This window comes from Myotis myotis, unplaced genomic scaffold (genome assembly GCF_014108235.1).
Source record: "Myotis myotis isolate mMyoMyo1 unplaced genomic scaffold, mMyoMyo1.p scaffold_m19_p_21, whole genome shotgun sequence".
Classification (NCBI taxonomy): Eukaryota; Metazoa; Chordata; class Mammalia; order Chiroptera; family Vespertilionidae; genus Myotis; species Myotis myotis.
The window spans coordinates 3,627,696-3,655,524 of NW_023416326.1; the positions used below are offsets into that span (position 1 = coordinate 3,627,696).

A 27,829-nucleotide genomic window follows, 5' to 3' on the forward strand; every position below is an offset into this window, starting at 1 on the left:
TTATTGGTAGTAAATGGTGATGGTTTTACTGTTATGTTTCATTATTAACAATGTCAACAAAAACAACAGAAGCCATGTTTAAGAGTTCAAATTAGTGTAAGACAGGACTACAAAAAATCCGATTTTTCAGCTGGTAATTAAAGTGCTCCTTCTTGTAAGTAAAAAGAAAATTAATTGTCAGTCACTGGCAGAAATCATTATAAGAGGTCTTTTAGGGCAAAATTTAATAGTACGAAGAGGTTTACAAAAATAGATTGATGCTATTTTGGGGGACAATGCTGTAATTTTTTCTCAATTCAGTTTTGATAAATTGTACCTGATCATACAAAAATTACTTCAAATTCAAACTTGACTATATAAAAAAGGGAGAGATGAAATGAACTCAGCTAGATGGCAGATCTGACAAATGTATGAATGAAACAGTGCTACCTAGGGCACTTATTCATGTCCAGGGGTGGAGACCATGCTCAGCTGGTAGCTTATATTCTTCCGTCAGCAATCACAGGTTTGGAGTCAGTCATGCAGTACAAAGCCTCACGGTCAAATCTTCTTCCTGATGCAACACCAAAAGGTTGTTTCCGTTTCCTTATTAAAATGCCAACTGGTTGTCTATTTTCCTTTATCCCATTCATTTGGAGTCACAAGTTAACAAAGCGCCAACAGTCACTGGAGGTGAAGGAGGGTGTTGCTGGATCAGTCTCTCTATAAGACGTCTTTACTGATCGAATCAGAAGGTTTATTTAGTTCAACCCTCACACCTTTTTCACCTGCAGGTAAAACAAACAACAACAACAACAATTCATTCATCAAGCACCAGCCAGCTGTCACTGCTTCCCCCCGAGTTCCTGACGGCATGCACAGGTCTCAACTCTGCAAACATACGTCATCGGAAAGCTCACACCTTCACTTCCAAAGCTACGCTGGGCACTGTCCTGTGATGAATGCGTTACTCTGAGCTAGCAAACCTTCGAGGGGAAAAGACGTTCTCTACACAGAGGTTTGTCTTTTGATTTAAAAAGTAATTAACTGGTTATAAAAGAGTAGTGTGTTCTGCATCACTGAAAGCGCGCACACTGCTGGCTCTCCAAAAATGATGACTTTAAAACCTATGAACAGCCAATCTTTACAGTTTCATAAAAGGAGGATCTGGGATTAACAGGCTCATGAAAACACAGCTAGTTCATCAGCAGCGTGAAGGCTGGGCAGACTTGTGGAGATATGAGGTTAGAGAAAGGACAGGTGAGCGTCCGTCAGATGGGAGCCAAGACCGGCAGCTCTGGGAGACAGGCCCTAAGGGGGGGAGGGCCGGCATCCTGAGGACCCTCAGGCTTCGCACACGGGTGCTGCCCTGCGGCCACCATGGCAGAGGCCCACTCCACACGCCTGTCTGCGTTCCTGACGCTGGCGTTTCCACTCCTCTCCTTTGTGCCATTTTTCTTCACGTCCACGTCAGCCATGGAGGCCTGGAGCACTCGGTACAGCATGTCCGTTTAAAAAGGAAAAGACGTGACCTCCCTTCTATGGGCCCCGGGAGGGGCAGCCCGGGGGCCGTTACCGGAGCTCGGCAGCTCACGGCTGAGCAGGATAATCACAGAAACTCAGCTGGGGTGGTAATGTTCTCAGGCTTCTGTGCCCCAAACGTTCCTATTCTTTGGGCCACTCTTTTGGTGAAAGATAAACACTGCAGCTGACTGAAGAGAAGTCCTCTTTGGAATCAGGGAATCGAGGGCTCTGACCAAACAAGGACCGTGGGCATGGTCCTTCCAGTGCACCCTGGCCCCAAATGCTGTTTACCTGTTTGATATTTTACTTTAGCTCGGGCTCTCTCATCTGCATCAAAATACCAAACAGTTATTGCGTACCTAAAAGAGAATTTAGAACAGGGTAAGAACGATCACACGGGGGAAGGGGCATGCTGTCGCAATGTCTATAGAACGTGTCATGTCAAAACAACGCCTGTCGGAAAGTTACCGGGCTAATGAGCAGAGTCACCCCCACTCAGCCGGCCTCCATGATGCTCAAGGGCTCAGCAGGGAGGCAGGCGCAGCTGCGGGGGCGCCCGGGGCGGAGTTTTATGGCTCCTGGATGCCTCCTTAGCTACATGATGACGGTCGGCCTGCCCACAGCCGACACCCAGGTACGGAGGGGTAAAGAACAGTTGCTGCACCTTCCCCAGCAGGAGCCCGAGGGCAGAGAACAGCAGAGGGCCCAGGGCTGCGGCTCTGCGGGGGCAGGAAGGACAGCGCTGCATGACCGTGAAGAGTCATGGTGGATGCTCACCATTTTATAACCTCGAGTCACCAAGAGAGATTTCAATGATGCCAGGAGTTTTTTAGGACTTTTATCGTAACGGCTATACTGTCTTTAGACATACAGCTTAGCTAAACGTCATCTTTCTGAAATGTTCACTTATTGGGAATTTATCCCACAAATAAATGAGGAACCTCTGGTTTATTAAATACCATCCAGTACACAGTCACCCCTTTTGGTACCAAAAATGGGGGAAATGTACACACACGTCCTGACCGCGAGCTGCGGTCACCTCCTTAAGAGAACACAGCAGGCCCTAGCCGGTTTGGCTCAGTGGATAGAGCGTTGGCCTGCGGACTGAAGGGTCCCAGGTTCGATTCCAGTCAAGGGCATGTACCTGGGTTGCGGGCACATCCCCAGTGGGGGGTGTGCAGGAGGCAGCTGGTCGATGTTTCTCTCTCATCGATGTTTCTAACTCTCTATCCCTCTCCCTTCCTCTCTGTAAAAGAGAACACAGCAGGCAGGTAAAGCACCTTGCAGATTCCGCCAGGATTCACTGGGGGAAAGCAATACCGATCGCATGAAGGGCCAGTACATGGGACAGAGCTAAATGGTGTAAAATATTTGAAGTGAAGAGTCAAAGGCAGAGCAGAGTCTGAGAGTTTGGACACCTGGGGAAACAGAGGCCCGTGGACCTCTCAGACGGTGAGGGACAGACCAGAGGCTGCAGTCCAGCCTCTGCTCTTCCCCGCACCTTTCTTAACATCTAGACTCTTCTATTTTCCCGAGAGGCCTTGGGAAGAGGAATCGGGCACAGGTATGTGGTTTCTCTCTCTTTCGCCCATGCCCCAAACTTGGAGTTTCTTAGTCATCACAGTTCTAGATGCTGGATCACCTCCCCTCTCTGGCCCTCAGTCCTGACCTGCAAACACTGGTAAGCCACCACATGGATCTGTTTCTCCCTCATCTCCCCCGGCCTCCGTAGGAACCCCTCAGGGACACCACTGTCCTTGTTCCTGACGTCCCGGGCCAGCTGGGCTTGTCTTTCTGCTGGACACGGACCTTCCTCACCAACTCACACACTGTCCCCCTCCAGACGCCTGTGGCCCTTACCCTCCGTATCGCCTGGCAGTTACTCCCTTACTACCTGAAAATGTCTATTACCTCTTCCTCTAGAAAGGATACAAACAGACCACACTCAGGACTCCATAAGAAGGAAGGTCTGTGAAGCAGTTTCTAGGTCAGAAAAGTTCTAAAGAAGCAGCTGGGCCTGGCTGGTGTGGCTCAGTGGTTGAGCGTCGACCTATGAACCAGGAGGTCACGGTTCAGTTCCCAGTCAGGACACATGTCTGGGTTACAGGCTTGATCCCCAGTAGGAGGCGTGCACGAGGCAGCCAATCAATGATTCTCTCACCATTGATGTTTCTCTCCCTCCCTCTCTGAAATCAGTAAAAATAAGTCTTTTTTAAAAAGCCTACTCTTCTCCGGTGTCAGAGTATGCCTCTTGTCACCATATCAAGCAACTGCATGACAGTAATCCACTATCATGATGTTCAAAGTCCTTTTGATAATAAAAAATAGGTATTTAATACATTGTGCTATTTTTCTACAAAGATTATTTTTACAACAATGTCTGTATCATCTTCCACTTTAAGTTTTAACAATTGAGCCACAATAAATGCAAAAAAAAGAATTTAAGAAATACATTAAACAGCATACTAGTATAGAATATTAAACCTTGTTTAAAAATATATATATAATGTGGAAAGAGATGCTATGATTAAAGCTAAAGGTTATTTTTCTAACCTTAACTCCCACACATGACACCTTTCTCTCCTCTATTCTTTTTTCTCTTCGCTTCTGCTCCCTGGTCACCTCTGGTTTCTCTCCTTGGCGTATTCCCCTACATCATCTCTCTCTCTTCCCCCCTCCCCACCTTTTGAAAAGCTCCCTTTTCCTTCTCTATCTGTTCTTTCTATTCCAAGTGAATGCAGCTGACCCTGAACAACACGGGTTTGAATGGCATGGGTCCACCTACACGCAGGTTTTTTTCCAAATGTACTGTAATATATTATCTTCCTTGTGATTTTCCTTAATAACATTCTCTTTCCTCTGGCGTACTTTATTGTAAGAATACAGGATGTGATACATACAATGCGCTAATGGACTCTGTTATCACTAAGGCTTCTGGTTAACAGTAAGCTATTAGCAGTTACGGGTTTTGGGGGTCAAAAGTCACACACGGATTTTTGACTGCCTGGGAGTCTGTACCCCTTTATCCACACACTGGTCAAGGGCCAACTCTACTCTCACGAGATCACAGGAGGGTGAGGAGATAAGAGATGGACAAACAAGGAGATGGGGCTGGAAAGAGGACAGGGCCCGCGTGTCCACTTTTACCCCGAACAAGGAGCGTCTGTGCAGAGACACATGCAGCACTAACTGGGAACAGATCTTGTAAAATTACTCACATTCAAAGTTATGACCGAAGCATTACAATACACGTCACTGAAGAACATGAAAACGCTCATTAGAAAACTCCAGTTTATCTTATCTACCCCTCCGTCCTGCCATCATCTTAACAATTGTTTCTTAAAGGAATACTACCTTGTAGCAAAAGCTGGTTGTACTTCATGAGGGTTGCGGCGGTCAGACCAGAAAAACAGCAGTCTATCAAATTTGGGTTCAATGTCAGCAAACTGGGCTTTGCCTTCTGGAAAAATTCGAAGTATACCTCCACTTACCTAGGAAAAGAGTCAAATATCTAAGTGTGAACAACCAAGAATGCTATAAAATTAACTTTAAGAGGAGAGGGGAGTTCATTACAGTGACTCAAAATTCTTAACTGGATTCTTCACAGATATATCTCAATTAACAAGGTTTGGAGGTGAGTTGAAATTCTAAGTAAATGCACTGATACAAGAAAAAAATCATTTCCTGTTTTAGGGTTTTTGAAAATACTGGCTAAAACAGATGAGTATTATCTGAATCCAAAAGTCTTAACATGAAGTTTTAAATTAGTAAACATTTCTTACTTATAGGGTGGGGCACAACTAGGTTTACAGTTGTTCACATGGGAAATCTGTAATAAAAAAGGGTGATGTGCTAATTAGCCTGGACAGCCGAACGACCTTCCGGACAAGAAGCCGGGGCTGTGAGGACCGAGCCCCTTGCACGAACTTTATGCATCAGGCCTCTAGTATTTTAATAAAACACTTTTATAAAAGTTAAATTTTAGGTGAACACGTCAATATCTGAAAGTAAAGGAACCCACTTTTTGAGATGTGTTACTAGTATTTGTTTCATTTTACAAAATCTACGCCTAATACCTCAGACTGAAACAAATCTAAGAAATGTTTGACTGTCACATGTGTTAAAGACAGTCCTACCTACGGGGAGTGTAAGTGCCTGTGAGAAAGAAGAATGTTCAATGAAGTTGCATACCTTGGCGTCCCAGTCTTTATTAAGATAATATATACATGTCACACATCTTCCATCTCCGTTGGGATTATCAACATGACGCACATATCCCGTCCCATTGCCTGGGTAACAAGCAACCATGGCCTGCAGTAGTAATGAAGATGGTTTTGTAAGTCCATGCGTGAATTAAAGGAGAAAACAGCTTATGAAAGAGATCTCTGGTTTTTTACTACTCTTATACTTAAACTGGGATCCCTCGGGCTGGCTGGCAATCGGCGGATAGGGCTGTCTCACCCAGTCCCAATCAGGGGGCCGCGGGAGTCGGCTGGCTGTGGGAGTGCACTGGCCACCAGAGGGCAGCTCCTGCATTGGGCATCTGCCCCTTGGTGGTCAGTGCATGTCATAGCGACCAGTCTACCAGTCGTTTGGTTGACCGGTCCTAACGGTTGCTTAGGCTTTTATATATATATATATCCTTCTCTTTAATAAAAAAAAATCACATTTTGAAGGCCAGAAGAGGCAAAGATACTGTGTCGACACTATTTTAAAGAACACCAGGTCCGCTGGTGAGCAATGGTGGTCTGTGACTCCTGTTTCTCAGCACCAGGCTATGTAACTGAATGAATAGAGTTAACTGTTTACTAAAACAGAAATATTATTCACTCCTGAACTGCTTTCTCTAAGGCCCGAGTACTACATGGAGGTACATGGGGGTGGAGACTGGGGGCGACTGGAGGGCAATGCAGTGAAATGACCTTCAACGAGGGGCTGCATTTATCTGTTTCCTTTATTTAAATGCCAACTGAGACTTTTAAAAAATAAACAAATAGCCGAAACCGGTTTGGCTCAGTGGATAGAGCGTCGGCCTGCGGACTGAAAGGTCCCAGGTTCGATTCCGGTCAAGGGCATGTACCTGGGTTGCGGGCACATCCCCAGTGGGGGATGTGCAGGAGGCAGCTGATCGATGTTTCTCTCTCATCGATGTTTCTAACTCTCTATCTCTCTCCCTTCCTCTCTGTAAAAAATCAATAAAATATATTCAAAAAAAAAAATAAATAAATAAACAAATGAAAGAGAAGTTTTAAACAATTGTTAAGTAAATCTTATAACCCGTGTGATAGCTCAATGGCCCCCATCTGAATGTGTTATCTGAGGTGGCCACTACCACTGCAGCCTGATCTGGTGTGCCCTGGTCCCCTTGGTTCTGCTCTGGTGATACAGACTCTGCCAGAGGAGGAGGAGGAAGAAGGGGGTGAGTGCTCACAGGGCCTGCACTGACCCTGCATCTCCTTGTCAATGCCGCTCTGGGAAGGGCAGCTGCACTAGACGGACAAGGGATGAGATGGAAAACCTCCACGCGAACCGGCCAACCGGAAGCCCACCGGTGCCTGGGCTCCGTGCTGGCGACTGCCAACAGGAGCCCTTCCTCTTCATCACTGAGAAGCACGCAGTCCTGCTCCGGCAGGAAGAAGAGTCCCAGACCACAGAGGAGCCCTCAGGCCCTCAGGCCCCGGCCCTGCACCAGCCCCCAGGCCCCGGACTGGGAGCCTGAGGACAGGGAGAGCCCGCGCTCACCCGGAAAAACCAGACTGTCAAGAAAAACTGGAGGCGGAAAAGAACCAAGCTCCTGGAGGTTCTGAGGGAAGAGGAATTTTGTAGGAAACCTGCAAAAATGTGGAAGGGTCATGAACTCCTTCCAATGACCGCGTGGCCAGGGAATGACCTGGTGAAACCATGTAGTGATCCTGCACGTGCTGGGACGTCCCCGCTGGGTTCTGGCGACTTTAAAGGCCCTTCTGGAAGCCGCATGAGATCTGGCGGCTACTGTGTGTGTTTAAACGAGAATCCATATGTTAACAAAGTTATCCTGAGCTGTGGTTGGACAGTCAAAATTTAAAGTTCCCTCAATGTAGCATAGCTTTTCCAGTTTGAAAGTCATATTCATGCTCGACTTCTTAACTGGTAGTTTGGTTGTGCTGGTGGACCTTATCCACACTTGGGTAAAAAAGACTCTGAGGATGCCGTTTTTGCGTAGTTTGTATTGCGTATGCAGAAGACCCTCACATACTCTTACTCACAGTATTTTTAGTAAATTCCGTTTCTTTTCTCTTAATCTCTTGGTAAAGCGAGTAATAACTCCTAAACGTGATTTCACCTGCTTGAGCACCTGAAGTCATTAGCAGCATTAAAAACATTTACGGACACACGACAAAAAGAGTAGCATGGCGTCCGTCTGGAAGGACTTAGCTGAAACGAAAGAAAACACCGGCACACACAATACAAATGCTCAGCAAATCACAGAGAGAGAAAATTCTGGAAAAGGAACTACTCGCGGGGACAAAGCAACAGGGCGAGGCTTGGAGCTGCACACCTACGCTTATCTTTAAAGGGCAGATGAGGTCTGAAAAACCGAAGGGAAGAAAAGCCAACAGTCTGAGCCTAACAGACAGGAAGCAGTTAAACGGCAGCGAGGTGTTTTCACAGTGAAATGAATTTGATAGACATAGGATGAAATCTTGGAATTAAGCAGAGGAAACAGGACGGAAAAGGTAACCGACAGTGAGCTCCTCTGGTCCTTGAGTGGGGACAGCCACAGTGAGAAGTTTTAAGAAGGCAGCTGCCCTATCCTACGATTTGTGCAAAAGATGACTCTTACAGACAAGTGTACTTGTGGCCTGTGGTGTCCCCTCCCGCACCGCAGACTCCTGTGTGCAGCCCTGAGGCCCGCAGACCCGAGCATTTACAGGAGGGCCTCCGGGAAGCGCAGGAACGGGATGCGTGGCTTGTACGCTCTGGAGGGGCCCTGCCCCGTCCTCCAGGACACAGCAAAGCTCCCTCCCGGGAAGGCAGCCCTCCCGGGAGACCAGCAGGCTGGCCGATCTCGGACTTCCCAGCCTCCAGGACTGGGAGCAGTAACACATTTCTGCTGTTGGTAGGTTCCCCAGCCTGCGGTATTTTAGCCCGAAAGGACCACCAGGACACACCTGTAAAGGACACAATTATTCCAAGAGATGTCCATCAGATGCCTCATCCTCAGGATAAGGACATGGATCCCAGTCCATCAAGAAAAAGGAAAGGCTCTCCCCTCAGATGTGCTAGGGCCCAGGAGATGCCCAGTTATCCTGGGTCCTCCCCGAGCAGGACCACACACTCCGGGCCTGGGGTAGAGGCCGCGAAGGGCCTCCTTTGCTAGGGAAACAGTGCAGCCCCCACTATAGAATCCTGAGGGAGGTTCCTATCTGCTATCCCTTTGAGACACCAACTGTAACTGTTTCCCACTGGGAAAAGCCAATACATAAGCAAAACAATTAAATGCTATTTTTCCCTTTTTGATATGAAAATATACATGACTGAGGACATTCTTAAGATTAAAAAAAAACCCTAAATTTGTCTTTTACTCTGAGAATGAAAGGAAGGAAGAGGTCTGGGATGCCTCTCTGGAACCTGAAGACATGTGCTTCTGGCCTTGGAAGGTGTGCATTCCATATGAAGTTGAACCAGGAAACTTTTAAAAAAAAAATTTCCCTTTTGAACTAAATTATTTTAAAGTACTGATTCAAAGCTAAGAGAACTAACTTTGTATGAGCTGTCAATGTACTATGTTTGCCCTGAACAAGAGGAAATGGTTTCCCAGCTGAAAATTCTATGAAAATACATTGCCTTGGGCTTACACTGCCCTTTGTAATGTTGAGAGCTGACATTTAGTAAGAAGATCTTCACAAGAAATCTATGAGGTAGACAGACGCAATCTCACCATTTGAGACAGTAGAAAAGTGAACTGCAAGGAGAAGAAACGCTTGTCAAGGTCAGAGACGAGGGGCAGAGGTGAGGCATCCAGAGTGGAATCGCCTCCTGGATTCTGACTCAGTTCCTGGCTCAGTGAGGCTGTGTTTAGTCTGACCCAAGAGATCAGATGAAATTGGCAACACAGGGTCCTAAGTGACTCCTAAGCGATACACACGTCATGCGTGATGCTCAGTTCTCCCACGTACAGATGCACTACCTAAGGTCTTTTCCAACTCTGCTCACACCTGTCCCCATTCACTCCCAAAGCACCGCCCCCCCCCCCCATGCCTACCTGCCGTTTATGTAAATCTAGCTCAAAAGGGGGAAAACAGGTCATGGAAAGAACTGGACTGAGAGCAAGTAGGTATTTACTAGAAGAAAATTTTTAAACTTCAGATTTCAATTATACCTGCGTAGTTTATGTAAATCTCACTTCCTAAAGGTACAATTAAAAACTTTATAAGAAGTTATACATTTTTTTCATTGCATTAATTAGCATATTGCAGGGGGGTAATGGGGAAGGGCAATCTATATGCACTTAAATCTCTTGACTCGTTTGCTAAATTTAATGTTATAAATAACGTATCTCACCATAAATAAACTCAGACTATGTTTTGAGAAGTAAAAATGTCAAGCCTGTATCCTGGCCAAAAAGAAACTAGCACCGAAAAGGAGACCCAGCGATCAGAAAAGGGAGTCCTCTTGCCGGCCGCTGTGCACGCAGGGCCATCAGGGCCACTCGGAGACCAGGCTTCAGACCTGCTCCACCAACTCCAATCCAAGTAGGAAACAGCGCCGTCAGAGGAAGCCCTTCTGAGCATTGCGACAGCTCAGGGCTGACTTTATGGAGGAAGCAGTGTCTGAGCTACGCTTAAAAGGAGATAAAAGTTGGCCAAGAGGACATTTCCAACAGAGTGGGCCACATAAGGAAGTTTTAAATGCAAACACAGAACATACCTGGTGAGGAGGAATATTCGGTTTGCTAACGCACAGAGTTCTTGAGAAAAGGGGGGAAATCGGAAAAGCCAAGAGGGGCCCTGATGCTGCAGGCAGAGGGGAGCCATTGCTTTCTGGGCAGGGGAGCGACATGATCTCAACTGCTTCAGAGCATGACAAGAAGGCAATGGATTGGGGAAGGGGCAGGAAGAACATGCCACGGAGAAGACGAGTGAGAACAAAACTTCAGCAGACCAAGCAATGACATTCTGATACGAGGAGGGGCCTTGGGCAGAGTGGAATGGGGAGGAGAGAAGTGAAAGGACTTGGCAAGCACTTTCACAGACAGAGCAAGGGACAGGCTGAATCAAAGGGGGCTGAGAGGGTTTGTGTCTGGAAGTCGGGAAAGCGGGTTTGGGGGAGGAGTTTAGTTTTCGGACATACTGAGTTTGCCAGGCTGGTGGGCCATCCCGGTGGAGGTGTTCAAAACGCAGCTGATAATGTGAGTCTGGAACTCCAAAAAGAGGCCATGGCTGGAGATGCCGATTTAGGAACCATCTTCATAGGGGATGGCTGAAGCATGGGCTGCCAGAGATTGCCAAGGCAGAGAGAGTGGGGAGAGAAGAACAGAACAAAGGACAGATTCGCATGGAATAAGTCATGGAGAATAAGAGCTCATTAGCTTTGTTGCTTTCCTGGTCACAGGAAAACGGTCAGACAACTGGTCAATAGTTGACTCATTGTAAGTGATTTTTGACTAATTATAAATGATAAACATATAAAACAGAACTTATCAAGCATTTTTAGGATTTCTCCTTAAAATGTTTTTTAAAACTTTTTGCTATTATAAATAATATTGTAAAATAGTTTTAAAGCTCTACCATTGTACATATCCTTGATGCCTAAAATTAAATTCCTAGGAGTGAAATTATGAGGTTTAAAAATTTTTATTGCCAAAATTTTCTCTGGTTATATTAGCTTACTAGAGGCCCCGTGCACAACATTAGTGCACTGGGGGTTGGGGGGGGTCCCTCAGCCCGTCCTGCATCCTCTCACAGACAGGGACCCCTCGGGGGATGTCCGCCTGTTGGCTTAGGTCCAGGGAGCAGGCCTAAGCCAGCAGGTGGACATCCCCTGAGGGGTCCTTAGCGCTGCCCCAGAGGCGGGAGAGGCTCCTGCCACCTGAACCCAGCTTCTGGCTGAGCAGTGCTCCCCCTGTGGGAGTGCACTGACCACCAAGAGGCAGCTCCAATCATTCCACCATTCGGTCAATTTGCATATTAGCCTTTTATTATATAGGATTATTAAATGAATCAAATTCAATAGTGATGACACTAAAGTAATTCTGAGTTGATAATATCCACAAGATGATATTGTTAAAGAAGCTACAAAGCATGAATGAAAGATAGCTAGCCCCCAAACATCCCATATTGTTTTAGGAAAGAAAGAATTAACTTTTAGGATTTTGTTTTAAAAGCCTCCTATTATAGACTATATGGTAGATAAAAGAAATATCAAATAAGTAATAGCGCCCGACCAGCATGGCTCAGTGGTTGAGCATCAACCTATGAACCAGGTCACAGTTCAATTCCTGGTCAGGGCACATGCCCAGGTTGCAGGCTCGACCCCAGTAGGGGGGGAAGGTGCAGGAGGCAGCCAATCGATGATTCTCTCTCATTACTAATGTTTCCATCTCTCTCTCCCTCTCCCTTCCTATATATTTTTTAAAAATAATAGCAACAAGTTACAACAAAACAATCTAATCTATGTTTACATCAATAAAAACTGTAAGAATAAGCTCATTTATATGTGATTTGATCCAATCTTTCACATAGATACTAACTTATTTGTACACATGACTAGCTTTTAAAATTAACATCTAGGAGCATTTGAGATGTTGCTTCCTGGCATTTGTCATTGGTTTAGCTCAAATAAACTTTTTAAAATTTTTTTAAAATAATCAAAATTAACATCTAGGTGTTTTTGATTCTTAAAAAGTACCTTAAATAATTAAATTAATGATTATTAATAAAATATTTATTGCCATTTGACTTCACTCTGCTAAGGGGAAGGTGTGAAGGGAGAAAGATCCTTTGATGAAGGGGTCCCTCAGTTTGAATCACTTCATTATCCATGACCCTTATAAACTGACCAGTTTCTGTTTGCACAGAGCCAAGGCTAGGTGTCAACTGCCCAAGCAAAACCAGATGCGTTTTCATTAAAAATAAGGTTCATTAAAAACAAGTCAAGAATTCTGAATCTAAGCTGAACTTTAACCAACACAATGAATGCGAGCAAAGGTTTAGAATTAAGGCAGCTGAGGCCAAGTCTGAATACTTTGAAAAGGCACTGCTGAGAGCTAAAAATATAATCACTTCTTTAAAGGCTTCTTATAATAATCAATTACTCAACATTGCTTCTATTAATTAGGTCAGCATTATCCCAATTTCATAGCTGGAGAGACTGGAGAGGTGCTGAGTGACTTCCCAGGTAACTAGAACCCAGAGCAGCGCCAGCAGGCCCTGCTCCCATTCCTGTCCAGTCACCTGCCCCCTTGCTGCTCTCCCTTCCCGAGAGATTTCCAGGATAAAGAACACCTGCAAGAATCGTTAGAGGAAATGTGCATGAGAGAAAACCTTACAGTTACTATGCAACACCAGGCCGTTCCTGAGAACTAGCCACGGGAACAAATTGCTCTTCCGTACTTTAGAGACACTTCCTACCTGCACTACCAAGAGATGCCTCCGATCAAACAATTACAGAAATTATTTATAATATAAACAAAACCAACCGATATGAACTCTAGTTTCACTTTTGTTGAAAGTATTCCTCCACCCCAGCCCTCGTGTACTATAAAGTTTTCATTTTTTAAAAACTCAGATTAATCTTACTGCCAGTAACAAGTACAAAAACAAGACAAGACACATGAACAGGAGCAGGGAACAGGACACTGTGAAGGGGTAGAGAAGTGGTTCTCAACCTGTGGGTCAAGACCCCTTTGGGGGTTGAACGACCCTTTCACAGGGGTCGCCTAAGACCATCGGAAAACACATCTATAATTACATATTGTTTTTGTGATTCATCACTATGCTTTAATGATGTTCAATTTGTAACAATGAAAATACATCCTGCCTATCAGATATTTACATGGCGATTCATAACAGTAGCAACATTACAGTTATGGAGTAGCCACGAAAATAATTTTATGGTTGGGGGTCACCACAACATGAGGACTGTATTAAAGGGTCGCGGCATTAGGAAGGTTGAGAACCACTGGGGTAGAGGCAAGAGGGAAAGAATTCCAATCCTGTATTAACCATTGGAGATAAAGGCTGTCAGTCTTTTATAAGAAAATTGCACAAACACAGCAGATGTGCCTGGAACCATATGCTCCCAGGGAAGACGTTCTCACTGAGGTCATGGTTTCCATCCTGGTACTTACCACTTAACTCTGTTTCATTTTATAGCCAGACCGTAGAAGGCAAACATCTTTCAGTGTGTGCACATGTGTACCACTAGTCTATGACTTAAGTTGACAACTACAAAGGGGGGCAGGGAGAGGCAAAGCATAATTCCATAGACAGGGGCCAAGAACAGCAACAGAGTAAACACAGACCCTCGCTCTCCCATAGCCAGGCATGAAATGCTTAAAAATGTTTTTTGTTTTGTTTGTTCTTTAGAACTCTTCTTAGAACAGGGATTCTTAATATAGGGACTATGGATGGGTTTAATTATAAGCAAAATTTTGCCTGTATGTTCATTTTTAGGGTGAGAAGGTATATAGCTTCCATCAGATTCCGAAATGGGCCCACAGCAAAACAAACAACACGACCATAATTACCTTGGAAAAACTTGTAAGCTTTTGGGAAGGGATGCTATCTATTATCATACATAATTTTTAGCCAAATTTTCTTTATTCAAGAAATTTGATTCCAAAATACTCTAGGTTGTAACCACTATAAACTACAACCATTCTCTGTACATAAATAATTTGTGGTAAATACTAAATCTCAGGCTACTTCCTTTACCAACTAAAAAACTGTATTAAGAGAATGAAAACATTTTAAATATAAAAATTAAGCAAAATTGTCATGAGAAATCCTTTATAAGCACAAATATGTATGTATGTATGTATGTATGTATGTATGTATGTATGTATGTATTTCAAGACCAATTTCAAATGACCTCTATGCTGGCCAGTTTCCATGATCAGCACCACCAGTGCCCTCTTTAAACAGTTAAGTCAACTGTTTCCATGAAGTTGATTAAACACTTGAATGTGGTTAAAGCCAAAGGTTTCGTGATCATAAGAAATAGTTCTGGGCTGGTCCGATGGCAGTGGGTTACCAGAACTTACCTAAAGTTAGTATCACTAACCCCCCACTGCTAAACTTGACTGGCTTAAAAACAAACAAACAAAAAAGAAATAGTTCTGGTCTTGATTAACCCATGTGCTCTTTTGTTAAACATAGCTCTTAAACCTCCTTTAATATTATTTGAAAATTTGAAAAAATTCTTGTTCTAAAGCCAAATCAAAACTATGATTCTATGATAATTTTAGAAGCTTAAAATTTTGCTCTTGAAATGTTTTCCTCTGCACATCAATCACATGGTAGCAATACTGAGCTCTGCGTCCGTTTGCTGGCCACGGGCTTCTCTCTGCTGGGTCATCCATTGTGTTTCTTTGTTTTGAAGTGACGCGTGCCCACACCACTGGTGGGGGGTAAGGGCGGTAAGACGTGCAGGTCCTAGCCCTTCAAGATTCACGGACAGGCAGAATTCTACCACACGCTGTAACCTGACCAACTGAGACTGGGCCCAGGCAATGGTGTAAAACTTCATTTCACCTTCAGAGCAGACCTTTCTCCCAGTATCTGGAGTTAAAAATAGTGTAGGCCGTGTTGGCCTGGGTTATTTTTATCAGGAAAACAGGGACTAGAAACAGCACCGTCGAGTTGACCGCAATAGGACAAAGACCCACATAGACTTTCAAAAGGTCTCGCCGTAGTTTTAGAAACTGGACTGGAAGCAGGGGAAGCAGAGGTGAGGTGCAGGCAGGTTGGCTGAGGCGCTCACTAGTGTGAACACAAGTAACAAGGCACAAGAGCAGCCAAGGTGTTTGACATGATGAGACAGAATCGCATCCAACAGCTCCAGGAGTTACTTCCGGAGGAAAAGGTATATAACGTCTCAAGAAAAGAGGGCTCAATGGAGGTCAAAGTTGAGGGAGAGAGTTGGGAATGGGACGCAAGCTCGATCCTAAAGAACGTATGAGGTTTGAACGGCTGGAGTCAAACAACTCACAGAGGTGTGGGCAGGAGTGAGAAGGGGAGCAATCGGGAAGAAACCAGTCTGGCTGAACTAGCGGTTGTATTTCAAAGATCAGTAACAGGTCAGAGTGGGCCTAAGCAGCTGAGAGTATAAATAGGAATCAAACTGTTAGAACAGGCAGCTAGGTAGATAGGAGCTAGGGGAGGTAGCTGGGGCTTGAAAGGAGAACGGTGAGATGTAACAAACTGAAAATAGGCAATAGAGGCGGCAGGCCCCGACGTGAGGAGGAAAGATTCAGAATTGGACCACGGTCCTACCCTCAAGTGGCTCACAATTAGCACAGAAAACCAGCAATGTGGGGGGGGGGGGGGGGGGTGCAGGAGGCGGCCTGTCAGTGATTCTCCCTCATCATGGATGTTTCTATCTCTCTCTCCCTTCCTCTCTGAAATCAATAAAAATATATTAAAGAGAGACAGAGACAGAGACAGAGACAGAGACAGAGAGAGAGAGAGAGAGAGAGAGAGAGAGAGAGAGAGGGAGAATGTTCTTGTTGTCAACGCCAGGAGTGCTAAGGTTCCCTGCCGTCATCCCCAGGCAGCCCCGGTGGCAGAGCTGACGAGGGCACGCTGTGCCAAGAAGCCATCTGCCTCTGGAGGAGAAAGCATGGGGCTGGAAGGTCAGCAGCAGCAGCAGCAGCACAGCCCACGTGAAGGAATGTGGGAAAAGAGCACAGGACTGTTCTGTTCAGGCTCCGGCTGAGAATAAGTATCGACACGCCGCTATAAATGGAAACTGAAGAAGGGGGCGAGAGAAGAAGACAGAAGAGTCAGGGCAAGATAAGGGAAGAGCTGTTTCCCTCCAGCTGCTCCAGCCGAACGCCCTGGTGTTGTTCCTGACTCCTCTCTCTCCTTCCTCACATGTAGTCCGTCAGCAAAGCTCACGGACTCCACTTTCAGATACATCCAGAATCCAACTAACTGTCCACACACGCGCAGGTACTGCTCCGAGTACCGGCCCTTAACTTGTTTATTTCCGTCTTAACATTAACCACCTAATCTGTCCTGTATTTACTTAAACAAATGTTATGACCCCCTCACCTACCTCCAGGAGAATTTAAGCTCCTTGAGAACAGGAGGCGTTTTGTTCCCGTTGTTCAGTTATTCCTAGCTCCTAAAACAGTATTTATACATAGAAGGTACTCACTTCATATTTGTTGAATGAATAAATGAATGAAAAGCTTACCAAACAGGACTCAGAGAATAGAATAAGCAGCAACCAAAAATATAAGTATTTTCTTTTGGTAAAGAAATAGAATTTGGGACAATGAATAAGGAAAATAAGAATTCCCAACACTTGAAAATTTTTAATAAGCAAACAGGGACTACAGATACTATCCAAGTAGTTCAGAAATAAAGCTTCAACTTGGTTCTGGAAAAATGTGATAATGAAGTATCAAATATTCCAATAAAGGTGGCAGAACAGTTCAGAGTTTGGACTAGAAAACACAGGCGTGAAGTAAAGTATTGTAAGGGAAGACTCTGGTTAACCATCTATCAGGTTTTTGTTTGTTTCTTTCATTTTTTTTAGAACAGAAAGATTTTGGCTGTAATCAGAGTCAAAGATAAGCTAGCTATGAATATGGCTCAATAAATGATCTAAATGTCATCCTAGAGTGAACAATGTTTCCAGTGCAGAAACAAGGGCAGAGTGGAAAAGGAGGTAGAAGGCAAGCAGGTAGTAAAATGCACCCACGGAAACTGTGTGAGAATGTGCTCCAATGAAAGGGAGACTGGAACATTCGGTGGCGTGTGAAAGGCCTCAAGCAAAACATGAAAAACAACTAAGCTGATACCATCCATCCGAAGGCAGACCAGAAAGGAGCGGGCATCGGAAAACATGGTGGAGATGAACAGCCGTAGAGGTCAAGGCTGGCAGAGGAACACAGGGGAAGGAGAGCAGAGAACGAACATGGAAATCAGAAACACAGCAGAAAGGCGCAGGAAACAAGGAGGCCAGGCCTGTTTCAGGGAAAATGGCTTTTTCATCGGAACATCTAGGGAAATTGGGGAGGAATTATCTACAGGAAGAATATTTAAACTGGAAAGAATGTCAAATAAACCAAAGTGTAGAATGACAAGGGTAAATGGAAGCAGGAAAAGGAAGTCGTAAATGTTCAGAATCCTCAAAAAACGGCATAAAATACATCCAAATTAGTGAAGTGGAAATAAGTAATTTTTACATGAGCTGCAGCATAAAGTTAAATATGAGAATGAACTAAATCAAACGTCAGTCAGTTCTGTCACTAACCAGCTCCATGACCTTGAACAAGTCAGTCACTTAACCCCTCTGGGAATTATTGCCTGTTTAAAAAAAGTGTGTGTGTGTGTGTGTGTGTGTGAAGTGGTTAGGTCAAAAATGGGTAATAATTCTAAGTCTTTTCCCTCCAGTTTATAAGAGGGAGAAAGATAGGAAAAGCACAGAACTCTTAAAAGAATCAGAAAAATAAAAAAATTTAAATGGAAAGAGTAAGAGCTAACCGTTTTGCATTAGTCCTTACGATTTAAAAAGTGCTTTTCCATCTAGGAACTCACAGCAGGCTGAGAGGCAGAGGCAGGCCCGGGAAGATGAAGCAACTGGCTCAAGGACACAGAAGCAGCGGCAGGTCCAGGATTCCACCGGATCTAACAGCAGCCCCAAGTCCACTGCCCAGCTGCGTTTCGATGCCCTCCTGTGACTAAGGTTTTGCAGGGTATTTTTGTGGCGTATTAGGTAATAGGTAAGTCAAGGGTTATAAACATGCCCCCAAAACACACACAAACACACCACACAAGAAACACCCTTTTAATCTAAAATAAAATTCTTTAGAATGAAAGGTGTTACCTTATCCATAAACTACATGTAAGCCAATTCACTACACAAAATGTTGTCCTTTAAAGTTGAACTTGGTTCATTCACAGCCTACTTACTATTCAGGCTACTCTTTCAGTCCACATGTATGTCTTCAATTTTAAAGCACTAAATAAAAATCATTGAAGTATCAATATTTTCAGCCTTTCTGCATTCAGAATAACTGACTTGGATCTTGAATTATGAGATAGCTATCAAAACATTAAAAAACTGTTTCAATTTGTAAGTGCTGGATGCCAAGAGCATCGAAAACGCGGCAGGAGTAGACCGAGAAGTTTTGTTTGTGACATCTGAGGACTGTCACCACCACCCCTACAGTAGTGATAAAGTAACAGAATTTTTCTTTTTTTTTTTTTTTTTTTTTATTTTATTTAAGTCTTTATTGTTCAGATTATTACATTTGTTCCTCTTTTCTTTCCCCCCATAACTCCCCTCATCCCAGTTCCCGCCCCACCCTCCGCCCTCACTCCCCACCCACTGTCCTCATCCATAGGTGCACGATTTTTGTCCAGTCTCTTCCCGCATCTCCCACACCCCTTTCCCCACCCAGGAATAGTCAGTCCATTCCCTTTCTATGTCCCTGATTCTATTATAATCAACAGTTCATTCTGTTCATCAGATTATTTATTCACTTGATTCTTAGATTCACTTGTTGATAGATGCATATTTGTTGTTCATAATTTGTATCTTTACCTTTTTCTTCCTCTTCCTCTTCTTAAAGGATACCTTTCAGCATTTCATATAATCCTGGTTTGGTGGTGATGAACTCCTTTAGCTTTTCCTTATCTGTGAAGCTCTTTATCTGACCTTCAATTCTGAATGATAGCTTTGCTGGATAAAGTAATCTTGGTTGTAGGTTCTTGGTATTCATCACTTTGAATATTTCTTGCCACTCCCTTCTGGCCTGCAAAGTTTCTGTTGAGAAATCAGCTGACAGTCGTATGGGTATTCCCTTGTAGGTAACTGAGTTTCTTTCTCTTGCTGTTTTTAAGATTCTCTCTTTATCTTTTGCTCTTGGCATTTTAATTATGATGTGTCTTGGTGTGGTCCTCTTTGGATTCCTTTTGTTTGGGGTTCTCCGCGCTTCTTGGACCTGTAAGTCCATTTCTTTCACCAGGTGGGGGAAGTTTTCTGTCATTATTTCTTCAAATAGGTTTTCAATATCTTGCTCTCTCTCATCTTCTGGCACCCCTATAATTCTGATGTTGGTACGCTTGAAGCTGTCCCAGAGGCTCCTTACACTATGCTCGCATTTTTGGATTCTTTTTTCATTTTGCTTTTCCAGTTGGGTGTTTTTTGCTTCCTCGCATTTCAAATCATTGACTTGATTCTTGCGCTCCTCTGGTCTGCTGTCGGGAATCTGTATAATATTCGTTATTTCAGTCCGTGTATGCTTAATTTCTAGTTGGTTCCCCAATATAAGATCGAGGGTCTTACTAGTTTTCTTGTAGATCTCATTAAGTTTATCGGCGGCTTCTAAACAGTTCTTGAGAGACCTTAAAAGTGTGGTTCTGAACTCTATATCTTCCATTGACAATTTTGTCCTGTTTCTTTGTCTCCGCATTTTGTTATGCTTCCTTGGTGCACCCCCTAGTGGTCTTTGTTCGCAGTCTTATAGTTAAATCTTGATTGTTGTAGCTAATTCCAGGGAGGGTTTGACCTCCAGGCCAAGTGGCTATGAGAATCAGCTGTGTCAGCAGTGAGAGAACTTCTGTCCTCTAGGGAGGTGCTAATCTAGCCTTTGCCTGAGGCTATCCGGCAAAAGCCTCTGTGCAGGGCTTGGGCGGGGCGGGTCGCACAGGATCAACAGGGTGGGCCGGAGAGAGCAGTTATGGCGGCTCTCAGTCCTGTCCCCAGGGGCTCTGCCTCTCTGAGTCCCAGCACCCGCTGCAAAGCTCAGAGAGAAAGCTGCACTCGCTCTGACCGAAGCCAGACAGTCCCGCTTCTCCCGTTTGAGTCTGGGTCCCTAAAGACTCGCCCGGATCTGGAGCTCAGAGTCTGCGACTCCCTCCCGATTGAAAACGCCAACCGCGCCCTCCGCCGCCAGCCCGCTCCGCGCACTCCGCACCTCAGAATTTGACTTCAGCACTGCGCCTCCTCTGAGTGTCTGTATGCGTTTCTCTTTCCTCCTAGTTGTAGGACTTCCACTCAGCCAGCGTACCTGTGGTTCTGGGTGATGTCCCTTCTGTTTTTTGGTTTCACTTTTGAAGTAGTTGTTCAAAGCAGCAAACTCCGGCGTTAACCTATGCCGCCATCTTGGTTCTCCTGGTTACCTTAATCGTAACAGAATTTTTCTCATCCTGTTCTTCGCTCTAAAAGCTATGATCAGCCGAAGCTAAGTAATTAACTGCAGTACTAAGTGAAATAATCTCAGGAATATAATCTGCTACTTGTTGGTCTCAACCTAACCCACTCCTTTTTTAAAAATTTCACTCCTTTTCTTAACGTACATTTGAACTGAACAGAGTAAGTTTTGGATAAAATTCTAACAATATGTATATGATTTTAGCATTTTTATCTTAACAATTTTTTTCCCTTTAGAATGGCTAAGAATCTCCAACTGAATAATAGTTTGACACTTTCCCATGATCCTTAGTCTTCAGCATTCCTCTTCTTCCTGTGCCCCAGGTAAGGGCACCTATGATTTCTGAGGGACACTCCTCTTCCCAAATGAGCAGGCCACGACTACACCCTACTGGACATCGTTACAAGTCTTCTTGATGGAAGAAAGGGTGCAAGACAGGATCAAGGATCAAAGGGCAAGGGGTGTGTGTGTGTGAAATCCCCCCAAAAGGATCACAGAAAGTATATAGTATAGGAGGTGTTACATCTGGGTTCCCATTTTTCTTCTGTATGACTTCATCCTTCCCTTGTAGTTCCTCTTTCAAAGTAGCTGGACAAACTGTGGCCAGATAAGCATGTCCGAAGGAGAAACTTGGGGGAAATCAAAGCCTTCACTGAACGAGCCACAGCCAATCACACATCACGTGATTATCAGGCCCTGACACACACAAAGGCCATACAGAATAATGTAAATGAGAGAAAACATCAGATTCTTGTTCAGAAACCTGAATTTAAGTCCTGGTATGCTGCATGAATTTCTTGTAACACATGACCTAATTTTCCTGGGGCTCACTTTTTTTTTTTTATCTATGAACAGAAATAATACCACAATGATCTGCCTATTTCATAGAGTTGCTGTGAAAATTATCAGAAAAATATTACACATTGGGGCAAGTAACTTTTCAAATCACTATAATGTTGTAGATAAAGTTCTGCCTCTCTCAAGTTACTATACTGAAATGAACATGATTGAGGTGGGTTTTTACAGTGGTTTTTTAGCCACTATCCTAAATAAACATTGTATATTCACCTAATCGAAAGTTTATATAGTCCAATGGCAACATACAATTATTCACATACAAGGCTAATGCTATTCATTCACTATCAACAAAATGTGTATAAAATCTTAGTTTCAGTGGTATGCTAATAATCTACATTTTTCCATCTAATACCCTATCTATGTGCAGTGTCGTTTTTTTAAAAAGCATGTAGCTTGATATTTGAAGGACCCAAGTATGAATCCTGCAGGTTATCCTAAGTGTAGGCTTTGGGCAAGTCTGAGCTAAAATATCCTCAGATGTAAATTAGGATTAAGATGATCATAATCATGCCTGCATTAAAATTAATCTGGTGCCTAGCACACCATGGTTGCTCACGATGGTATGACGACTGGCAATCTGACTGCCTTCCCATTCTCTCATATCTTTCGATTTTTTAGGAATAGTTAAATCACATCATTAAATGTGGGTGTTTGGCAAAAAGTCTCTCAGCCAAGAAGTACAATGAAAGGGATTCCCTAAAATCATTTCTAGATCCTGAGCGTAAGATCAAATCTAAAGAGTTTAAAGTCCATCCTGCCTTCAGTTAGTCCTTTCTCACACACGTGTAGTCAAATCATTTAAAGCCGAAGCTACTGCTGCCTTCACACCGGGACATGTGGGACGGAGATGGCTATTTGCTAACCGCCTCTGCAGAAGCAGCCACTGCCCTGAGAGGCTGCTCTCTCCCTCCAGGAGGACAAGGTGAACAGTAAAGTAGGAGAGGAGAGGGCTGAGCCTAAATTAACCGCGGAAGGTCTTAGACATCCTCTTCCTCAAGGCTTCACCTGAAGCTTATGCCTCAACAATATACTCGGTCAGTCTTAAAGAGCTGTATTAATATCCCCTCAAGCTAGTGCCTGTCCTGCTCTAGGGTTCATGATACACTCACATTTAATCCACCACAAAGTCATTTAAAAATCTATCAATGAAAAGCTGATTAACAACCAAGGTTAAGGTTGAATCAAGCCCCCTTTTTTTCTTGCAGTTTAATATTAAGCAACTGTTCATTTTTTTTTTTTTTGAGACAACATATTGAGACGTGCCTTCACCCAGCAATGAAGCCCCAATACGTAAATCACTTCCCACTGTAGTTCCCTCAGCAAAATCCCCAGGTTTAGAACTTCCTTAGCTGCCCATGCTGTCTGAGAGTCATCCACATGGATTATCAAAATAGATGGTCTGACCCACACAAAGAAGGACCAGGAAGAGTCAGCGTGTTCCTACAAACACCTACCGGTGTGATGATCTCCTAAGATAAGCCCTCGGCACTTACAAAATCAGACAGAGATGGATGAAGGAGGGTGGCGCAGGGTGGCCTGGAGTGAACCTGGATACAAAGGAAATATTAAGACCTGGGAAGGAAAATGCAGAAGGACTGCAAGAGGTTCTTAAGGATGGCTCCATTGTTTACCAAACCGAGGAGGCAGGCGGGGTCAGTGGGTAGGAACTGAGGAATCTGCGGGGGGGAAACTGCAATAGTAAAGAGCAAACAAATGTCACCGAACTGAGATGTTGGGATGGGCCCTCACTCCTGCTCGATTCCATATGTGGGCTGTTTTTGTTTTTGTTTGTTTGTTTTTTCCCCCAGGAAGCTACAAAACAGTTCTTTTTCAACCAAGGGCTCAACAAAGCACATAAAGGAAACCTGTGCTAAAAATGTAACCTACCTACACCGAGAGGTCTGGAAACGGAAACACTGCTTTCCCCCCTTATGTCGTGGGATTCAAAACAGGAGGGACACGGGGAGGGGGAGGGGGAGAAGGGGGAGAGGGAGGGGAGCAGCCTAACTCTGAGTGAGGAGTCTGACCGCACGCTCATTTTACATGGATCTTTTTGTGCAGATTCCTAACTCAGCGCCGCGTGCCGCCCTGCAGGTCGGTATCTGACGAGTGGCTGGTTCCAAAACCAGAGAATGGAGGAGCGAATGCATGCACTTGCCCGGAGCAGTACTTTAATTCCCGCCCCCCCTCCCTCCCCACCCCAATGGGCGGCTAACACTCCAATGAGGTTGGAACTAACCGTGCATTGCGATGCAAGAGGGAGAGAAGGCAGAAGTTAAAGGGGCGAGCCTACCTTCAGCCAGAAAACTATGCAACTGGACGGAAGTTCGCCAACGGGCAGAAGGTGGAAAACCGGGGGTGGGTGGGGGGGGCGGGACACACGAAAGAAAGGGGCTCCCTAGGTCAACACCTACAGACCGGCCTCCAGCCTTCCTCTTATCGGGGTTCTGCCCCCAGGAGATCCTTTCCGATGGAGAGACTCCATGCCCCTCGCGGACGCGGCCCAGGGGCGAGGCCGGCGCACACTTACTTTCGTCCGCCCATTGATTTTGTAGTTGCCCAGCTTCCCGTTACAGTGGCGGATCAGGTCGTCCATGCGGCTCATGAGCAGCCCGATGGTCTCGCAGCCGGGCTCCTTGCCCTCGATCCAGGTGATCTGGTCGCCCCGGATGTCCTTGGACGAGTCGCTCTTCTGGCTGACCAGCTGGCCGTCCGTGAACTTGCCCGTGTCGTGCAGGGCGCGCACCTCCTCGCCCACCTGCTGCCCGGTCTCCTTGCCCAGGAAGTCGTCCACCACGCAGATGCCGTGCTTGTTCATGCAGGGCACGATGTACTCGAGCGCCAGCTTCTGCGCGGGCAGCGGCTTCGTCTGCCCGTTGGGCCGCAGGCCGCCCGCCTGGCTCAGCCCCTCGCCCGGCGTGTTGCTCGGCGGGTACAGGTTCGCCTTCTCCTGCAGCAGCGACGCGCGGACCAGCGGCTCCTCTTTCGCCGACTCCGCGTCGGCCGCCGCCGCCGCCGCCCGGCCCTGGCCCTGGCCGCCCGGCGCCGCGCGAGGCGGGGACGCGGCCGCCGCGGGCTGGGCCTTCGCCTTGGCCGCGTCCCCGGCGGCGGCGGCGCTGTTCCTGCGCGGCGCCGTCTTCCTGGCCCGCCGGGCCCCAGCGGCCCTGGGCGGCGGCGCGGCGGGGGCCGGCGCGGGGCCGGGGGGCGGGAGCGGGGCGGCCGCGGGGCCGGGGCCGGGGCCCGGGGCGCCCTCGCCGCTCTGGCACACGAGCTTGTGCTTCTTCCAGTCCTGGCGCTGGTGCTCTTTGCTGCAGTAGAAGGAGCTGCGGCAGCGGCTGCAGCGCAGCAGGTTCTCCATCTTCCCGCACAGCTCGCAGTACTGCCGGTCTCGCTCGCTCTGGCTCAGCCCGCCGGGCCCGCCGCTGTCATTGGCCATGGCGGCGGCGGCGGCGGCCGAGCTGGAGGGGTGGCGGCCGGACGGCCTCGCCCGAGGCCGGAGAGCGGGCGGAGCGGCAGGGCCCGTCACTGCGCCATGCACCCGCCGCCCCTCGCCTCGGGCAGGCCGGCTCCCCGCCCTCGGCCCGGCTGCTTCCTCGTCCTCGGGTCGGAACCTCGGAGCGCCGGCTGCCGCGTCTCAGCGCCGCATCGCCCCGCGGGCGGGTGGGCGGAGGGAACGCGGCCTGCGCGGCGAACGGCGACCTCCGCTCGGGAGCGCGAGACCGGCCTCCTTGGCCGCCGCCGCCGCCTCCGCGTCCCGGGCGCCCGGCCGGCCTGTGGAGGAGCGCAGGGCGTGCGGGCGCCACTCGCTCTGCGCGCTCGGCACGTACACCACGGCCCCGCCGCGACCCGGGCGGGCGGCGCGCGAGGGCGGGGGCGGGGCGTGCAGGGGGCGGGGCTAGGGGCGGAGTCGCGCACACGCGCTGGGCCTGCGTGCGGCCCCGCGCAGGGCCACGCCCCTCGCCGGCTACGCCCCGGGCATGCGCACAGACACCGAGGGGCGGGGCGGGGCGTGGGAGGTTGGGGTCACTGCGCAGCTGCGGCGCCAGCGACCGGGACGGTCCACCTGCTGGGCCAGCGCTGGCCGGGAGGGCCGGTATGGCTGCGGTTTGTTTAACCCTCCGGTGTGTTGTAGGCGCTCTCCGGACGCGGTTGCACCGTGTCTGCCGCAGCCCTCGTCGTGCATCGGAGGAAACGGAAATCCAGAGAAGTCAAGTAACTCACTCGGCTGCTGTCGCGCTGGACTGGGACCGGCTCCAGGCAATCGACTGTCAGATTCCAAAGCTGTTTTTTTCCATGACACCAGCGCAGCCCCTGTCTCAGCAAGGTCTGAAATGACAGCAGACAAAAATGAGTATTGCTGCGGTGTTCATCCAAGCCCTCGTGCCGGGTTTGGCCATTTGAAGGTATTGACATTTGATTTTTTTTTTTTTTTTTTTTTTTTTTTTACCATTTTCAAACCCTGTAAAATCCTGCCAAGTTTGAAACCTCGCGAAAAAATATTTAGCTACCGACTTAAAAGTAATCATTGCTCATTCCAATATCCACGTTCAGGCACTTAAATTCAATCTGATGGAATCACGCCTGCGAGTTGGATTTGGGTGATAAATGAGCATGCATCACTACCTTCACGATTAAAAAATTTCTTTTAATCACTTAATAGAATCTGTGCTGTGTTGATGAGTGTCATTTTTTATTTTACAGAACACGCAAACGTTACCAACATAAGCCAAGGGTGTTTTTTCCCCGCCTGCCGTTTATTTTAAGAATAAAAAGGGCCATGATTTTGGATTTTCCAAAACTTGACTGAACACCAGCTGATGTGGGCAGTGCTGTGCTAGCCTTGCGTATCATGTAAATAGACCACAAATAACTTCAGCGGCCCATATGAGATGAGAGCCTGCCACACTTAAAACACAAGAGCTGAAAGGTGTAGGGCAAAGCCTGAAGAATATAAGAAATTATTATAGCCCGATTGGCGTGTCTCGGTGATTGAGTATTGATCTATGAACCAGGAGGTCTCGGTTCAATTCTGATCAGGGTACATGCCCTGGTTGCAAGCTCAATCCCCAGTGTGGGGCGTGCAGAAGGTAGCCAATCAATGACTCTCTCTCATCATTGATGTTTCTATCTCTCTCTCCTTGTCCCTTTGTCTCTGACATCAATTAAAAACAAAAAAAGAAATTATTATAAACCACTTTGTAGAATGTTTTTTTAAAAAATAGCCTGAATCCAAAAACCTAAAAGCTCTTCATCCACAATACAGAATTGCAAACTGTCATTAAAATCTGCTGTATAACCCAGTTTGGCTCAGTGGATAGAGCGTTAGCCTGGGAACCAAAGGGTCCTGGGTTCGATTCTGGTCAAGGGCAGGTGCCCAGGTTGAGGGCTAGATCCCCAGTAGGGGGTGTGCAGGAGTCAGCCAATCAATGATTCTCTCTCATGCTTGACATTTCTCTCTCTCCCTCTCCCTCTCTGAAATCAATAAAAATATGTTTTTTTAAAAAAAGCCTCACTTTTTAAAAAAATCTGCTGTATAAATAAACAGTATTCTAGGGATGCTACCCGGTGGAAGAGGATAGCAATTCCAATGAGCTTCGTCCCTGGGAGACTGAGATAAGTAAGATACTCACAGCTTCAAATTCCAGACCAAACTGAAATCCAACTTTTTGTAAAGAAAGGTTTACAAGTTTACAAGGTTGGATCCACCTCAGATGTGTATCCAACTTTCCCAGAGCTTTATTTAATACATGCCAGACTGTCCTTGTCACACAAATGAAGTGGTTATACTACAGGCACCCAGGAGGCATCCAGTCCAGTGTGGACATGTAAACAAAGAATGACAAACTAGCCCTAACCGGTTTGGCTCAGTGGATGGAGCGTCGGCCTGCGGACTGAAGGGTCCCAGGTTCGATTCCGGTCAAGGGCATGTACCTTAGTTGTGGGCACATCCCCAGTAAGGGGTGTGCAGGAGGCAGCTGATCGATGTTTCTCTCTCATCGATGTTTCTAACTCTCTATCCCTCTCCCTTCCTCTCTGTAAAAAATAAAATATATTAAAATAAAAAAAAGAATGACAACCTAGAGTTCGGAGGAAGTG

The 27,829-nt window shown here is 46.3% G+C and overlaps 2 protein-coding genes across 5 annotated transcripts in view; one reads left to right on the plus strand and one right to left on the minus strand.

Moving 5' to 3' along the window:
- Positions 1-18,884, plus strand: part of SPRTN (SprT-like N-terminal domain) — a 36,552-nt gene extending 17,668 nt beyond the window's left edge. Inside the window, exons 5-6 of one of the 2 annotated variants that reach the window (XM_036354857.1) lie at positions 774-997; positions 18,247-18,884. In XM_036354857.1, coding sequence (XP_036210750.1) covers positions 774-955 — 182 coding nt within the window. In that variant the 3' untranslated portion in view covers positions 956-997; positions 18,247-18,884. Of the gene's footprint in view, positions 1-773; positions 4,860-18,246 lie in introns of those variants that run through there. The other variant, XM_036354856.1, reaches the window with a different exon arrangement.
- EGLN1 (egl-9 family hypoxia inducible factor 1) lies at positions 1-25,592 on the minus strand. Of its 3 annotated transcripts, XM_036354858.1 has the most exons (5): positions 24,264-25,584; positions 5,695-5,814; positions 4,858-4,994; positions 1,795-1,862; positions 1-767 (listed from the first exon to the last, which is right to left on the minus strand). In XM_036354858.1, the coding sequence occupies exons 1-5, from the start codon at positions 25,167-25,169 to the stop codon at positions 703-705; spliced, it is 1,296 nt and encodes a 431-aa protein (XP_036210751.1). In that variant the 5' UTR covers positions 25,170-25,584; the 3' UTR covers positions 1-702. The 3 variants fall into 3 exon arrangements, with proteins under 3 accessions (XP_036210751.1, XP_036210753.1, XP_036210752.1); XM_036354860.1 differs by lacking the exon at positions 4,858-4,994 and having other exon boundaries at positions 24,264-25,592; XM_036354859.1 differs by lacking the exon at positions 1,795-1,862 and having other exon boundaries at positions 24,264-25,587.
- Between the last annotated feature and the right edge of the window lie 2,237 nt (positions 25,593-27,829).